The 18,820-nt window shown below is 42.4% G+C and overlaps 1 protein-coding gene across 3 annotated transcripts in view; it reads left to right on the forward strand.

Annotated features, from left to right (window-relative positions):
- SHC3 (SHC adaptor protein 3) overlaps positions 1-18,820 on the forward strand; it is a 184,015-nt gene that overhangs the window by 145,179 nt on the left and 20,016 nt on the right. For all 3 annotated transcript variants that reach the window (XM_073632953.1, XM_073632954.1, XM_073632952.1), the window contains 4 exons: positions 1,438-1,489; positions 1,620-1,746; positions 3,440-3,596; positions 18,349-18,445. In XM_073632953.1, the coding sequence (XP_073489054.1) occupies positions 1,438-1,489; positions 1,620-1,746; positions 3,440-3,596; positions 18,349-18,445 (433 nt within the window). The remainder of the gene's footprint in view (positions 1-1,437; positions 1,490-1,619; positions 1,747-3,439; positions 3,597-18,348; positions 18,446-18,820) is intronic.

An 18,820-nucleotide genomic window follows, 5' to 3' on the forward strand; every position in this document is an offset into this window, starting at 1 on the left:
GCCCTGGCCAGTAGGTAGAGGACGCAGCACAAGTGTCATTCATGTAACACTTAACCCAGGAGTCAACAGTTTGTAAATTTTTAATGTAGATCTGTCTGATTAGCAGAGAACTATGGAATCTAGACCATAGTGATTCATAATACCGAAGTTTAGGATTAACAAAAAAAAACAAACACACCTAATGTTCTCTATCCTCCAGCATTGGTGTGATGCTGCAGCTTTCCTATGTTGGCTCTAAGACTGAGAACTGAGCTATTACATGACCACTGATCACTCATTCCTCGGTCAGCCCTGAGAAGAGAGTGTTGACTGTGAGTCTCTGTTCTCCACTTTGCCCCTCTAGCACTCACTGGTGCTTTCAGCTGGGGAGGGTGTTGGTGCAGCTGGCTTCAGCTCTCCGCTGTGTGCTGAGAGGTGGAGCCATTTGTCAATCGTCAGCTGGGTTGATCCCGACAATATTATTGGGATCCTTCCAGAGCCTGGAGTGGCTCTACCCAGAAATAGCCCTCTATCAGCTGATTCTCAGGTGAAAAGTAGATTCACTTCTGTGACCCACAAGAGAAATATGGCAAATAAAGCTTTGCCCATACTTCTCCTTTAGGTCTTCAAAGACTGGACAAATCTTAATGACTATATTCAGGGTAATCAAAACAGTTCCAGTTTGTTGCTTTACCAGATTTGCATATCATTTTGCTCATAGTTAGTTACAACTTGTTAAATCTTTGGGTCCTTTCACACAAGCAATCAGTCTAAATATGTCTATTTTTAGACTGAACCATAATGTATATCTTTGGGGGGGGGTGGCAGATGTAAATGGACATTCTTACAAGTCAGTTTATGTGTTCAGAAATTAACCCCCCCCAGAAAAGATCTGTTTTAATTTCCATTTTTTGGTGACATAAACAGATGTAAACAGACGTCATCTGTTTATGTTTGTTATATTATTGTAATTTTTTTAGGAAAGAAACATTCTTTTTTTTTTTTTTACATTTCTTTCCACCTATGTGACTATTTTCTTTATCAACTAAAAAAAACCAGACATGTAAAAAACGGATGTATGCTGGTGTAAACCGAAATGAAGATGGATGTTCAATCTGATGTAAAGGGATTCAGATTCAATGTTTTTTTTTTTTTTTTAAATCAGTTTTCATGATGGAACTGATGACTTGTGTGAAAGGACCCTTCTAGAAAATGAAAACACAAAACAAGGAATGTACAGATATAGTTTATCAGGTTTCATTATTTAGTACCATGTGTGAACACTGCCACCTTGTGGGCACTACCTATGGTTGCATTTTTTTTGATTTGCAATACTAAATTATACTAAAACACTCATGTCAAATGTGTTTCTTTTCCATTGAGGTGAATCTGAATTACATATTATTTGTACTAAATGCATGATTTAATTGTAAGACTTATTTTGTTTTCTTCACTTAGGATGCAACTGATTATGTTGCATATGTAGCAAAAGATCCTGTTAATCGTCGAGGTAAGTCTCAGAAACACTAGCCTTGCATATTTATATATATATATATATATATATATATATATATATATATATATATATATATATATAGTAGACAAGGAGCCTCTTTCTTTATTTATGTCTTTTACCCTAGCCTGTCATATACTGGAATGCAGCGATGGGCTAGCGCAAGATGTTATCAGTACGATAGGCCAAGCTTTTGAACTCCGCTTTAAGCAGTATCTGCAGTGTCCATCTAAGATACCAGCATTTCCTGACAGGTAAGATATTGATCTTTAATGTGTAATTCATTTTTAATCATTGTAACAAGGGGAGGAGTGCTATCACAATAAAGAATGCATTGGAGTTTTTAAAGCAAATCCAATTAACCAAATTTTCTTGTATTTCAGTAGAGTGTTTTTCAGGGTGTTCAGGAGTTCATCCACCAGCCTTGTGTGGTCTTCTATTTGGAACCCTCATTTGATTGAGGGAATGGAAGCAGTTTTCCTGTTTAATTAAATGACTGCTTTTGCAGCATTCAATAGATCAGGAAATATGGGTTGCTTAAATTGGCACTTTGGTTGACCATTTCGATGAAATAAATATGTTCACAGGTCACAGGAAGAGGCAAGCTCTGTGTAATGGTTCTGCACAAAGCAGCCCTGATCCTCCTCTTCTGGGGTCCCCCATCAGTGCTCCCAGCTCCTCCTCTTTGGCAAGTGCCTCCATAGAAAGCTGCTTTCTATGGGGGGCGCTCATGCGGGCTGGCCTCTGAGCCACCCTGTCTGCCCTGTGTCAATTGACACCCCCGCTCCCTCGTCACAGAATTTGATTGACAGCAGTGGGAGCCAATGGCTCCTGCTGCTATCAATCTGCCCTATGAGGAAGGGGAGCGGAGAGAGCTGCTGCTCTCATTTACAGCGCTTGATTGAGAAAAAGCTTATGTAAGTATGAGATTAGTGAGAGGGGATGACACAGAAGGTTTAAAAACCTTTAGACCTTTAGAACCACTTTAAAGATTGTTTTTTTTCTGATTGATTGCTACTACTACCCCATACCCCTTTTTTTTCATAAATAGAAAAGGGTTTGATTGAACAAAACATTTCCAACATGTTTATTCATTATTGATCTTGAAATGATAATCAGCTGTCGCAGTAAGCACACTAATGATATGAAAATCAAATGACTGGTCTACTGACTTGATTTTTCTCTCGATTTTCTATCCATGTATAGCCAGCTGTAGAAGCTGGCATTCTGCATTGTATGTTAATGAGAGGAAACTCAGTCTGTCTCCAGTTGGTGTGGGGACAGACTCACTGTGAATGTGTTCAGATTAGCTGGCAGTCTGGCCCAGGGCCCTGTTCCAACAAACATTTAAAAGATATATATATATATATATATATTTTTTTTTATACATTTTTAGGTATGCAAGGAAAATGGGAACACATAACAAAGCGTTTTTTTTCTTTAAGGCAAAGCTGTCATGATTAAAATATGGGAGTGGCCACTACTAACCCGTTCCTGAAAATGATAACGGTAAACCGGACAAATAGAGAGGGTGAATATTCCCAACGGGGGCATACACTGCAATAAAAAGCCTGACTGGTGTTCTAATACCTCTCTACTCTATCCAAAAAAAAAAAAAAAAGTTTTGCCTATAGTTATATTTTTTTTCCAATACCAATTGCGGAAGCATGCAATATTCACAGTACCCAATTACAGATCTGCTTTTTATAGTCATAAATATGCTAAATTGCTAAACCATTACTTCCCTGATTTCTATATTAATGTTTGTTGTACCAAATAATTGTGAACTAAGTGTGAAAAAAAAAATCCTCTACTTGTACAATGCATTTTAGGTGATGTGATTTGGGTTATTTCATGCTGTAGTTAGAGAAAAATAGAGTATATAGTACAATGTAGAACATCATCTATGGATCGTTATACAGCAATAAAATTCTATTTATTTTAAAGAATGCAAAGTTTAGATGACCCATTATGGACAGAAGAGGATGGGACAACAGCAGAACCTCAATATTACAACAGTATTCCAAACAAACTGCCCCCTCCAGGAGGTATTATTGATGAGAGGTTAAAAGCTCAGAATACAAACCAAGGAGACAATAATCAGGTAGAAATTCACTTTTTTTGATTTGAGTCTAGTTTTCTAACCCATTGGGATTTAATGAATTCTTATAAAAGTGTACTGACTTTCCCTTCAATAAAATAATCAAATATGGCATTAAACATGTTATATAATGGGTAGAGAGAGCAAATGACTGGACTTATGTTATGTTATACTAGCAGTTTTTAATTAGTGAAACAGAAACTTTTAATTAATTCATCAAATGTCAATTTTCAACAATGTATACAGACCATTTCTGGGTTACTGATTACATACGTAAGAAACCTTGGGAGACTTGACAGTGATACTTTGGGGCACATGCACAGTCGCCTGTTTTGTATATGATAAAGAACAAGCCTAAGTAAAAGAATTGTTTTTCTACACCCTTACATTACCTTCCACAAATTTCTACAACCAGGACTGGAACACTGCCTGTAAGTGTTCTGTTTCATTTAATTCAGATGATGAACATAGGTAGTCCTATAGATTTGACCACTTTGGGGACCTTTTGAAATCTGCCCATTGTCTTAGACATCTCTGATATCTGTAGCTTTTCATCTACAGAAGTAACATGTTGGTACCCATTGCTCCTTTCCTTTCTTGGTTACATTGGTTGACCCGAATGTAGAATATTCTATGCAAATGATGATACATGTGTTTGTTACATGTGAACATTCTTATTGTCACTTGTTTCTGAACTCCTCCACTTTCTAGTTATTGCTAGTGGTGCACTGACTGATCTTGTCATCAGTCAGTGCACCACTAGGATTATATGGCCATCAGATTTTTACATAAAAACCTAAAGTAGACCTACAACAGTCTTGCTGGGATGGATACCTAAAAGGTGATAGAAAGGTGACAGAAATGCCGAAATACTGTATCTCACAAAAATGAGTACACCCCTCACATTTTTGTAAATATTTTATTATATCTTTTCATGTGACAACACTGAAGAAATGACACTTTGCTACAATGTAAAGTAGTGAGTGTATAGCTTGAATAACAGTGTAAATTTGCTGTCCCCTCAAAATAACTCAACACACAGCCATTAATGTCTAAACCGCTGGCAACAAAAGTGAGTACATCCCTGAGTGAAAATGTCAAAATTGGGCCCAAAGTGTCAATATTTTGTGTAGCCACCATTATTTTCCAGCACTGCCTTGACCCTCTTGAGTTCACCATAGCTTCACAGGTTGCCACTGGAGTCCTCTTCCACTCCTCCATGACGACATCACGGAGCTGGTGGATTTTAGAGACCTTGCACTCCTCCACCTTCCGTTTGAGGATGCCCCACGGATGCTCAATAGGGTTTAGGTCTGAAGACATGCTTGGCCAGTTCATCACCTTTACCCTCAGCTTCTTTAGCAAGGCAGTGGTCATCTTGGAGGTGTGTTTGGGGTCATTATCATGTTGGAATACTGCCCTGCAGCCCAGTCTCCGAGGGGGGGGGGGGTCATGCTCTGCTTCAGTATGTCACAGTACATGTTGGCATTCATGGCTCCCTCAATGAATTGTAGCGCCCCAGTGCCAACAGCACTCATGCAGCCCCAGACCATGACACTCCCACTACCATGCTTGACTGTAGGCAAGACACACTTGTCTTTGTACTCCTCACCTGGTTGCCACCACACAGGCTTGACACCATCTGAACCAAATAAGTTTATGTTGGTCTCATCAGACCACAGGACATGGTTAAAATAATCCATGCCCTTAGTCTGCTTGTCTTCAGCAAACTGTTTGCAGGCTTTTTTGTGCATCATCTTTAGAAGAGGCTTCCTTCTGGGATGACAGCCATGCAGACCAATTTGATGCAGTGTGCGGTGTATGGTCTGAGCACTGACAGGCTGACCCCCCACCCCTTCAACCTCTGCAGCAATGCTGGCAGCACTCGTACGTCTATTTCCCAAAGACAACCTCTGAATATGACACTGAGCACGTGCACTCAACTTCTTTGGTCGACCATGGCATGGCCTATTCTGAGTCAAACCTGTCCTGTTAAACTGCTGTATGGTCTTGGCCACCGTACTGCAGCTCAGTTTCAGGGTCTTGTCAATCTTCCTATAGCCTAGGCCATCTTTATGTAGAGTAGCCTTCCTCTACCTTTTCAACACAGAGGAACCCTTGAAATAACTTTCCGGTCTCAGGGAACCCCTGCTAAAAATGACTAAATCTACAAATCATGATACATTAATGTGCTATTTAGTCGGGTAAATGTGCCTTACACTTGTGGTCATTGAGAAGAATTGCCCCCTTACAGATAGCTAAAAAGATCAATGGTGTCAGTGGGAACTTATCTGAGAGGCAAAAATTGCTCACTACTCAAGGAAACCATAGCAACCTCTGGAGGAACCCTGGGGTTGCATGGAACCTTGGCTGAGAAACTCTGATGTAGAGCAACAATTCTTTTTTCAGATCCTCAGAGAGTTCTTTGCCATGAGGTACCATGTTGAACTTCCAGTGACCAGTATGAGAGAGTGAGAGGGATAACACCAAATTTAACACACCTGCTCCCCATTCACACCTGGGACCTTGTAACACTAACGAGTCACATGACAGCGGGGAGGGAAAATGGCTAATTGGGCCCAATTTGGACAATTTCACTTAGGGGTGTGCTCCCTTTTGTTGCCTGTGAGTTGAGTTATTTTGAGGGGACAGCAAATTTACACTGTTATACAAGCTGTACACTCACTACTTTTCATTGTAACAAAGTGTAATTTCTTCAGTGTTGTCATATGAAAAGAAATAATAAAGTATTTACAAAAATGTATGGGGTGTACTCACTTTTGTGAGATACTGTATATACCTTTCATGTAAATCACCCTGATTCAGGCTGCCTGTAGTTGTGGCCGCAGGTTTCATTCCAGTATCTTTTTATTATATTTTATATACAAAAAATAAACATCACAATACACACATACATCCCAAATACAAGCAGAATATCACAAAAAAAAAAAATTAAGTAGGAACTGTAGACAAAGCCATTGCCCATTGATCATCTGATATCGGTCCCATATCTCATGCCCATTGAATCCTTGATGTAGTACCTATCGATTCTTGGAACTTATTATGCAATACCCCATATAAACGAGATATAAGACCTTGCTTATGCACCTTTGCATCCAGCATTGAGATTATTAAAGAATTGCTACGTTTTAATCCAAAGGAACATGCCTGTACCTGTATAGCATGTCTAAGTTGAAGGTATTGAAAGAATCTTTGCTTTGGGATTTCATATTCAACAGTTAATTGAGTAAAAGATTTTAATATATCATTCTGAAATAATTGTGCCAAATACCTTCCCCTTGTTTTTCCCACTGTTCAAACCCTTTCAGTTTCTTCAATTCCTCACAGCTCACATTATTCCATAATGGAGTATGACAGGTATATCTTGTAACCTTTGTAATATTTTTCATTTCTTGACAAACTTTATCAAATAATTAACCGTCAAAAACCCAATGGGTATTCCTGAAATAATGGCAGTAACAGGCCCTGTATAGGGTCAGGATCCGATACTGCCATCCAACCACAAAAATGCTGTAACGGTGAAGCTAGGAAGTAGCTTTTTACATGTGGGATTGCAAGCCCCCCCCCCCCCCCCCCCGCATCTTTAGCTAACAATAAAGTAGTTAATTTTATACGGGGTTGTTTTTTCCACCAGATAAGTTCTCTAAAAACAGATTCCACCTTCCTAAACCAATAAGATGTAATCCAGATTTATGAAGAATGTAAAGCAACTGCGGAGTCCAGATCATTTTAATAAAATTTGCTCTGCCAATCACAGTCAATAGAAGTTTACACCATCTCTGACATTTATCCTTAAATTTAAGCAGTAATGGTTTAAGATTCAAATCAATATAATCTTTTACATTTTGGGTTACCTCAATCCCCAAATATTTAACTGTATGTTTAATTTGTATTTGAGAGGCTTGATATGGCAACGGGGATTCCAAATCATCTAATGGCAATAATATTGATTTCTCCCAATTAATCTGGACACCCGAAAATTGCCCAAACACAGAGATGAGTCTCATAAGTTCTACTAATGACTTTGAGGTATCCCCCCAAAAATAAGAGAATCGTCAGCATATAGGGCTATTTTATCTTCCCTACCTGGACGATGAGACCCTACTATCCCTTCAGATTGTCTAATGGCAATAGCCAAAGGCTCTATTGCCAAAGCAAACAATAATGGGGACAGGTTTTATGGCTTAGGTGTTTAGTCATGGGATCTCTGTGGAATGGTAAGATAGGATTCCAGAGTGTCTGCATCGCCCCCTCATCACAATTCATGTACCAAGTGCCTAGGCCTTGCTAAGTGATTGCTAATCACTTCAAAAACAAGATTGATACAATCCGTGATAAAATCTCCACTCTACAGGTATCTCCCCCAGTTAAGACTCCATATCAACAGGTACAATTGACACTCCCCTTATTCAAATCTGCTACTACAGACAAAGTTGCTAAACTCCTTTCTAACGCCCACCTAACCACCTGCCCCCTGGACCCTACTCCCTCTCAAACACTACGGTTGCCCTCTGACTCTATCCTACACTCTCTAACTCACATCTTCAATCTCTCCCTCACCTCTGGCATTTTCCCCAATGCTCTAAAACATGCACTGGTCACCCCATACTTAAAAAGTGGTCCTTGGACCCTACCAATCTTAACAACCTACGCCCTATCTCCTTGCTCCCCTTTTCCTCTAAACTCCTTGAACCCCTGGTTTACAACCAACTGAGTGACCACCTCATTAAGAATAACCTTCTGGATCCCCTTAAATCTGGATTTCACCCTCAACACTCCACAGAAACTGCTCTTTTAAAACTCACAAATGACCTACTAACTGCAAAAACCAACGGACACTATTCTGTACTCCTACTTCTGGACCTTTCAGCTGCCTTTGACATGGTTGACCTTTCCCTCCGCCTCAAAAACTTTACTCCCTTGGTCTCAGTGACTGGGCTCTTCAGTGGCTCTCATCCTACCTATCCCAACGCACCTTCAGTGTCACTTACAATTCTACTTCCTCCACTCCTCTTCCCTTCTCCGTCGGGGTCCCCCAAGGTTCTGTTGTTGGACCTCTTTTATTTTCAATCTACACCTCTTCCCTGGGTCAGCTGATAGCCTCTCATGGCTTTCAATATCATTTCTACGCAGACGACACACAAATCTATCTCTCCACCCCTCAACTCACTCCATCAGTCTCCTCACGCATCACTAACTTACTAACAGACATATCTGTATGGATGTCACACCACTTCCTCAAACTCAACTTGTCCAAAACCAAACTTATATTTTCTCCCCCACGTGCCTCTTCCCCTAACTTATCTGTCAAGAGCAATGGCACAACCATCCACCCATCCCCACATGTCAGTGTGCTAGGTGTTATCCTGGACTCTGAACTCTCCTTTCGGCCCCACATCCAATCGCTTTCCAAAGCTTGCTGCCTCAACCTCCGCAACATCTGTAAACTACGTCCCTTTCTAACCACTGGAACCACAAAGCTCCTAAATCACTCCCTGGTTATCTCTCGCCTTGACTACAGCAACTCCCTCCTCATTGGCTTACCTTTAAATAGTCTATCCCCCCTTCAGTCCATCATAAATGCTGCTTCCAGACTCATCCACCTTACAAACCGCACAGTGTCTGCTACCCCTCTCTGCCAATCCCTCCATTGGCTGCCACTTGCCCAACGAATTAAATTAAAAATACTAACAATAAGTTACACACAACTCTGCCCCCAGCTACGTCACTAGCCTAGTCTCAAAATACCAACCTATTCGCCCTCTTCGTTCCTCCCAAGACCTCCTGCTCTCTAGCTCCCTCGCTCCCTCATCACCTCCTCCCATATCCGCCTCCAGGACTTCTCCTGAGCCTCGCCCATCCTCCGGAATTCGCTACCGCAATCTGTCAGACTGTCTCCAAATGTATCCACTTTTAGGCGATCCCTGAAAACTGTCCTCTTCAGAGAAGCCTATCCTGCCTCCATCTAACAACTGCACTATTTTCTCCATTAGCTCATCCCCCACAGCTATTACCCTTTTGTATAACTTGACCCTCCCTCCTAGATTGTAAGCTCTAACGAGCAGGGCTCTCAGATTCCCCCCTGTATTGAATTGTATTGTAATTGTACTGTCTGCCCTAATGTTGTAAAACGCTGCGTAAACTGTCGCCGCTATATAAATCCTGTATAATAATAATAAAAATAATAGGCCTTCAGGCAAGTGGGTAACAGGAGGTATGAAGCTCCAAGGTGGGGGTGTTGAGAAATCTTGGGGGGGAGTATTTTGTCAGAGATAGGAAGCTATTGTGATGCTTCCATCCACTGGGGTCTACCTTCAAATTAAATATAATGTTAGTTTTGGCTGATCCTTTAAGCAGTGAAGAACAACAGGTCTTTTTGAAGTTTGAAAGGTAGTTTCACGTGGCTGTAGCATACCAAATGGCAAAAACAGGGGGGCGTGGTTTGCCTTGAGAGAAGATGGCTGCTTGATCCTCTGGCTCCCTCTCACCACAGCCTAAAATCCGCCTGTAACAGGGTCTACCGACAGAATCCGCACCTCAATTATGGGAACGTCTTCCCGGGGAACGTCACAAAGCAGATCCAGATCCCCGAGAGAAATCGCTGGCCGCACGAGCCAAACGATACCGGAGATATTCCGGACACAGCGGACTACTATGGCGTCCTCTCCTCCCACCTCAGCCTCCTCTCTGACCCACGCCGAGATCGTTCTAACTCCTACCGGACACAGCCGCCCTCCACAGGAATCCTCTCTACCAGCTCACCGCCAACCGAGCTTACTTGACCTACAAGCAGTAGCGACAGATATAAAGGACACCCTGTTCTCGGCCATTACGGATCTGCGACACGAACTGCAGGCCATCACAGGCCACCTACAACGCGTAGAAGACAAGACAGCACAGCAACAGTCCACAGTGAAGATCATTCATCACAATGTTGACCTCCACACAATGCAGTTAAGAGATCTTCAGGACCATGTTGAAGATCTCGATAACAGGGGCAGAAGACATAATCTTTGGATAAGAGGCATACCGAAGCAGTGGAGCAGGACAGAATCCTCCCGGTAGTGACAGGTCTTTTTAATCACCTGCTAGACCGACCGGCAATAACATTGATCGCAATGGAACGTATACATAGGGCGCTACGCCCCAAAGGGAGAGACACCCTCTGTCATGTAGATGACTTTTCTGTCAAGGAAGCCATTCTACAAAAAGCCCGCGAAAAATCAACTCTGGAATACGATGGCTACCCCATACATATCTATCAGGATCTCTCGGCCATCACTCTGCGACATTGCAAAGACCTGCGCCCTCTACTGGATGTACTGCGAACGAGAGGAATCCGTTATCGATGGAAGTTTCCTTTAGGCCTATCCGCCTCATACCAGGGTCGCTCAGCACTCCTGAGAGTTCCGGAGGACCTTGACACCTTTTGCCACACACTTGACATACCGTTCACCCCAGTCCCTAACTGGTACGCGGAATTCAACCTACAACCTCCCCACCGACAACCACAATTGGAAGAACCGATGGACGCCCACAACACTATCTTTCGCAGGAGGCGCTCACAGTCCACCGCCAGAACCGTCTCTTCTCCGGGCACACATCACCCGCCATCCAGCCCCATGATGGCACCCTTGCCTCGCCGAGCTCAACGTGATCGCTGATGACCTGAACCTCCATGAGAAAAGTGAGTAAGAATAGACTGCCCTGCTCCCTCATGACCTCCCTGTTCAACACGCTTCTGCCTGGTGATAACCAGAAACCTCCACTGGATTCCCCACTAACACCGTGCACACAAACAAAGACTGTCTACTTATCCCACCCGAAAACCTGACAAACGACTCCTGATACTCATGCTGAGCGAAAATGTGACCGGACCATCATGCTCCCCTATTTTCATACCTTACTCCCAAGGACCTGTTCATATGACTTCCAGTCGTGCCATCGACTATCCATGATCTGTTCATCTTACTACCAGAAGACGTCGAAGAAGATCTCACGGACAAATCCGATCACGGACTGCCCCGCCGCAGTAATGCAATTCCCCATACTGTAACCCCAACGGACATCAGCCCACCGATCCATGTATCAGCATCTTACCCTCAGCCTCCTGACACAGGCAGAACGCTAATTTTCCTTCAGTCAAAAACAACCTGCAGAGACGGCAGCAGTATACGAGGTACCCTCATGTCCTATCCTATCCCTCAACCTGTTATACCTCCTGTATTGGGTAAAAGACTAAACCTCACAGCATACAAGGAGGTCTTATATATTTGGGTTTTCCTCTTACTGTAATAGGGCAACATGTGATAACTAATCCTCTCTGTTTAACTCATCCTTTTTGCGGGACTTACCTCACCAACATTTCCCCTCTATAGTACACCTATGCCACTTTTCTCTCAGCATTCTACACTGACAGCCAGAGTTAGAAACATAGAGGTCCTCTGGAGCTCTAACCTCACCCCCTTACCATCATCCCCCCAGAGTACCCGAGACTAGCGACATAGATGCCCTCATATACCTCATCACGGTTCACATAACACTGCCCCTCATGGGCAGATGGGGACAGGGATGTGGAGGTCTTATAATGACTGGACACCACTTCTTTCACTATCCCCTACATGTGAAACAATGATAGCCAGAATGCTCTGCTATACTCTTTAAACAGGATACCCCACAGCACGTTAAACAGATCGCTAGTCATTGAGACACACAGGTCCTCATACACCCAGGCATTACTCACAACGCAACTTTACCCACGGAATGTTGAGCATAAAAGACATGGATCCCACAACTCATGCATGAATAGCTCACACCGCAACAGCATCATCAAGCAGTTGAGACCAGGAATAGAGCTATACAACCAAACTCACTCATTGCTCTCATAACATCACCCACGACTGACAACTGAAATATGAGATTAAGACACCTCACCGGTTATGACACTTTCAGTTAATCTACTTTTATTTCACTTTGGTTTGTTTATACTTTTCTTGTTAAAACCTGTTATGGTATATTAGAAACGCACGAACGTTACGTGCACCCAGTTGAAAATGCTTATCTGTTACAGGCCTGACGCACTCCAGTTATCTCAGCCAAAACCAATATAGTAAGAAGTTGCTTGTTATTCCCTTTACATGTGTACTTCTACTTACCCTTCCCATTAGCTAACAAGATCACAGGAGCCTTACACAGGACTCCATCTTACATCACCCTTACAATCATTGACCACTAAAGTCCTCAGACCAACACACCCATCCTATCCATCTAGCGCATACGCGTCATTAACCCCCGTGATCGTTCCTTTCATTGACGCATTATAAACACTCCCCAACTAACACACACCCCCAGCTCCAAGGTACGAGGCTGATGGTGAGACGGACCATTTGGGTCACTCACATCTTTTTTTTCCTTTTTTCCTTTTTTTTTTGACTTTTTCATCATCCATATCTCTCAATTGACAAGCCAACCCCCAAGCAGTGGCTACACATACTTTATCCAACCCCCACACATTCCTTCCAGAATAAAACCACTGACTCTCACCGGTGGATATACCCCTGTGGCTCAGGACACCGATTTAGGTGACCTGAACACCACATAGTGCCGGTTCCCTTTTTCCCGTCCCCTTTGAAAACTCTACCTTTCCCCCTTACCCAAATCGAAATCCTTACCACCCCAAACCTCCTGCCACAGCCCGCACCTCACCATAAAATGAATTCGAATAAAGTTACCATGGTACCGACAACAACGAAAAACAATGAAACCGTGCTCAAAATAGTTTCCCTTAACGTAAAGGGACTTAATACACCAGAAAAACGTTGTAAACTCCTTCTTACCATGCACAGACTTAATGCTAGCATCATCTTTCTACAGGAAACCCATTTCTGATCTAATAACACCCCAAAACTAACTAATGCCCAATACCCAACCGTGATACATGCCACCAACCCCCTGCACAAAACGAAAGGGGTTTCGATCCTTGTTGCAAAAAATTGCCCCTTTAAGATCACAGACTCTCTTATAGATACAGACGGCAGATACCTCTTCTTAAAAGGCTCGATTCACAACAGAACGCTAACATTGGTGAACATCTACGCCCCAAACACACACCAAATAACATTTTTTAGGTCTGTCATCGATGCCCTCACAACATTCAAAGAAGGTACCCTTGTACTAGGTGGGGACTTCAATGTCCCTCTAAACCCAATCCAAGACACATCCTCGGGATCCACAGTGCTTCCATTTAAAGCCCTCAGGGTAATTAACTCCCTACTCAAAAAATTACTTCTTCACGATACATGGCGCACCCTGAACCCAGATACTAAAGATTACACCTTCTACTCCACACCCCACAATCGATACTCCAGAATAGACTATCTACTCCTGACACAAAATGACCTACCCCTCATCCACCGAACCTCCATTGAGCCCATGACTATCTCAGACCATCATCCCATCTCTCTATCACTTCAACTCCCCAAAATTACGCCACGCTCACGCACATGGAGACTAGACTCCTCATTACTCACTGACCCTTCCATCACAAATGAAGTAGAATCCACCTTACAACACTTTTTCCAAGAAAACAACCCAGAAGACACTTCCCCATTAAACAACTGGGAAACCCATAAAAGCATAATTAGGGGCACTTTCATTGCGGCTGCGGCCAAAAGAAACAAAGAAAAAAGAAAACAACGCTCAGATTTGATAGAAAAGATACGCAGACTCGAAGGGATACATAAACAATCTCAAGCACTAGCCGTTTTAAATGACCTGATACAAGCCAGAAAAGATCTACTAAACCTACTAGGCAAACAGATACAACGCAAGTATATCCTATCTAAAAGGAGATTCTATGAATTTGGCAACAAAGCATGCAAAATGCTAGCCAGGGCGCTTCAAACATCTCGCTCTAACCAGACGATCCACCAAATCACTGACCCCTCCGGACGCAAACTGAACAAAACCCCAGATATTGCTCAACAATTTGTACAGTACTATAGCAAACTATATAACCTACCCAATCCCACCCCCTCCACAGACAACACCACCCGCACTCAAATGATATCTGACTTCCTAAAAAAATATAGCCCTACTCCTATATCGGAATCCATGGCTCAGGAGCTAAACACCCCACTTACCCGCACTGAAGTCGACACTGCTCTAAAACAGTTGAAAGCAGGCAAAAGCCCAGGACCTGACGGCCTTACCGCAGGCTATTACAAAACATACGCAGGACTACTCACACCCTCGTTTTTAAAAGCATTCAACACTTTCGCACAACCAACCAACCCCCCATGAGATCTCCTCACAGCCCACATAGCAGTAATTCCCAAACCGGACAAAGACCATTCCCTAGTTACAAACTTCAGACCCATCTCACTGCTCAACGTTGACCTTAAAAACTTTAGCAAATCGTCTTCTACCTTTGATACCCCAGCTTGTAGGCCTTGACCAAGTGGGCTTTGTTCCCGGAAGGGAAGCGAGAGATAATACCCTCAAGACCCTCAATATACACCACTGGCTCACGTCCAGCAAGAACAAGGGATTTATGCTTTCCTTGGACGCGGAGAAGGCATTCGACAGAGTGGCATGGGACTACATGAAGGAAACCCTCAAAACTATCGTCCTTCCCCAAATAATGCTAAACTATATATCAGCGCTATACTCTAATCCCACGGCAAAGGTCCAACTTAACGGCCACTTGTCAGATGCCTTCTCCGTGTCAAACGGAACTCGCCAAGGATGCCCTCTCTCCCCATTAATCTTCATTCTTTCTCTTGAACCTCTCCTTAGACGCCTCAACTCCAACAAAGACATCAAAGGTATACAAATTAAACACCGCACTTACAAACTGGCAGCATTCGCGGATGACATCCTATTATTCCTTACAGAACCACTCACCACAATTCCGAACCTACTTAAAGACTTCCAAACCTTTCATACCCTCTCTAATTTTCAAATCAACTTCTCGAAATCAAAAGCCCTTAACATATCCCTACCCCCAGAAATCTGTCAACAATGCCAACTCAATTTTCCATTCACCTGGAATAAACGTGCAAATCCCTACTTAGGCATCCAGGTGCCGACCTCTCTAGCGGACCTATAAGCCCTTAACCATTCCACACTCCTTCAAAAAATCCAAGCAGATTTAACTAAATGGTCCTCAGGACATTTCTCTTGGTTCGGCAGGGCCGCAATCGTCAAAATGAACGTCCTACCCAGAATTTTGTATCTCCTACAAACTATCCCAATCAAAATACCACCTACATTCTTTTCTACATACCGCAAAGTTTGCACGACCTTTATATGGGGTAAAACTCGTCCGAGACTGAGCTTCGAAAGATTGACTACACCCAAACTCATGGGAGGCATAGGACTTCCAGACATACATAAATACCAACAAGCATGCCACTTGGCTAGAATCATTGACTGGAACGTACATTCCGAACACAAAGACTGGGTACACCTGGAACAATCATTCTCATTTATACCCATTCAAAACCTCCCATGGATTAACTCCCCCTCTATACCCTTTGAATATTCTCAACACCCACTTATCAACCCCACACTAATCTCATTCCGAACCGCCTGTAGTAAACACAAAATCTCAACAGTCAATGGACCGATGACACCTCTACGACTGAATCCAGAATTCACCCCGGGCATGCACACTTCCTTCTTACAAGACATATGGCCTCACCAGACAGTCAGAGCCGAACACTTCTTTGAAGGGAAACATCTCATATCACAATCCGCTTTGACCTCTAGACTGAAAATAGACTCCTTTCCCTTTTGGACATTCGTCCAACTACGAAATTTCTTTAACAAGCCAAAACCCACCCCAGACTGGTCCAGAAACACGACCCCATTTGAAAAGCTGTGCTTGAGTACCAGCACACTACCACATCTGATCTCGCAAACATACCTCCTCTTATTCAACGAACACACCCTGACAACACATTGGACCAACAAAAAGTGGGAACGAGACCTCTCCATACAATTAAATGACCAAGACTGGGATACCATATACACCTTAATCCACAAGGGTTCGATGAACGTGAAAGTCCAAGAAAATGCATATAAATTATTCTCCAGATGGTACAGGACCCCGCTTTTGTTACATCACTTCAACCCATCAATACCCCAAACTTGCTGGAGATGTAACAGGGACACGGGTTCACTGCTACATATCTGGTGGTCTTGCCCCAAAATCCAACCCTTCTGGAAGGAAGTTCACACTCTGATCGCAAGAATCACTACATACACCCTAGATTTTGATCCCGCAATGTTTTTACTACATCACTCTTCTACTCATATACCAGCATACCACCGCTCTTTAGCTATGCATTTAGTGAACGCAACGAGATTGTGCATACCCCCCAAATGGCGCTCCACTGAACCACCTACCATAAAGGAATGGTTCCATCGCATCCACCAAACAAAGGTCATGGAAGACCTCGTTCATCAATCCAATGACACACAAGCTAAGTTCACTAAAACATGGACAAATTGGATACACTTCACCACTACAAATGAATACAAACTATACACAACCTGAATGACTCCATTGGGCTGTGGCAGGAAATGGATCCCTCATTGTCTCCCCCTCCCACTGTATTCCACGACTCCTCCCCCCATATTTTCATTTCCCCCTTTCACCCCTACATTTGTTCCCCCGCCCCGTACAAAATACACAGGACACCAAGACCCATAAACTAGACTTCTAAACCAAACATCATCTCATAAGCCTACCATATTGACCTTCCCCACTCACTTAAGCCATATGCCTCTCCTACAAAACTCTACATTTATACCCATAATCATACCGCTTGACATCATATATACATAAGCTATGGAAGGTACTGATAATATCCTATCCTAATCATATACCTTCCCCAACAAGGATTACAGACAGGACTTAAATCGTTACCCAGGAACGATTACTAATCTTCACCAAACAAGATTATACACTGATTTTATATGTTAAAACCACTGTTCCATTCCTATGTTCCTCAAAGCTAACACATATATGTAACCTTACTGCTTAATTTCGGTATCAGAGCGGCTGCGTCCGCATCTTTGCAGGTATAAGTGATTTCTTTTTCTCTTTCTGTACATGTTAACTTTTGTTTGAAAACTCCAATAAAAACCTGTTTAAAAAAAACAAATGGCAAAAACAATGCAAACATATTGATCAGATTTTTACTGTTTACACACTATATCTATGATGATATGTAATGGATATTTGATGAGCTATTTGATTAAGTTGGTGTAAGGTCTTACTTGAATTGGCGGATTTGTGGTCAGTGGATAGATACAGTAGTGAACACATACCAAATCTCTGGCCATTCCTTGGGCTCCGTACCCTGAACTGAACTGGCACACCAGGAGCTATTTCTGAAGTATTTGCCCAGTGGCAATTACATACCAGCTGGCATCTGCATAATAGTTATCCCTCTTGCTTTATGGATATCTGCTTCTATGCATGATGTGCTGGGATGGCATTGTATGGGTAGGGAGTATTCAGTATTAAGTATGCAGCATTAAAAACAAAGAAAGTAAGTAGAATGGTTTTGAATTACTCATCCGTCTCTATTTGATATTAATTTTTTATGTCTGCATTTTTATACCAGCTCCCACACACACATCCAGGCAGGCTTAAACAATCAGCTTTTTTTGTTAACATTAGACAAGATGAAAACTCACAGGAAGTCTTTTGTCTCTGAATTAGCTTTTGACCTCTTCTGGAATAGAACAGACATATTACCAAGGTCGTCATCTAGTTGAAAAATCTAATGAAGCCTTTCAACAAGCTGTAAAAAGGCAAGGTAAGAAATGTATGTAAGCCTGGTACAGAGCCAGTGGCTTTAACATTTATAGGTGCTAATGTTTTGCTTCTTTCTGTTATTATGAGGTACTGATATCTAAGGTTGGGCCTTCGTTTGATTTGAAGAATGTATTAAAAATCAAATTTTAAAGCAAGTCTGTAACGTTTGAACAAAGCTGCAGAGACAATAAATATAATGCAGTGATCACTTTCGTGGTGCACCTGTATTTCATCTGATATTGTTCATTTTCTATTTATATTTAATCACATGTTCGCTTCTTTACAATCCTTCAGTTTGCTGTGTCATTTTGGCCTTGCCCATTTTATCAAATTTTGTTTGGTGCCATGAGTGATCGGCTTACTGATGGAGACCTTA

The sequence above is a fragment of the Aquarana catesbeiana genome, linkage group LG01 (assembly GCF_042186555.1).
Source record: "Aquarana catesbeiana isolate 2022-GZ linkage group LG01, ASM4218655v1, whole genome shotgun sequence".
Taxonomy (NCBI): domain Eukaryota; kingdom Metazoa; phylum Chordata; class Amphibia; order Anura; family Ranidae; genus Aquarana; species Aquarana catesbeiana.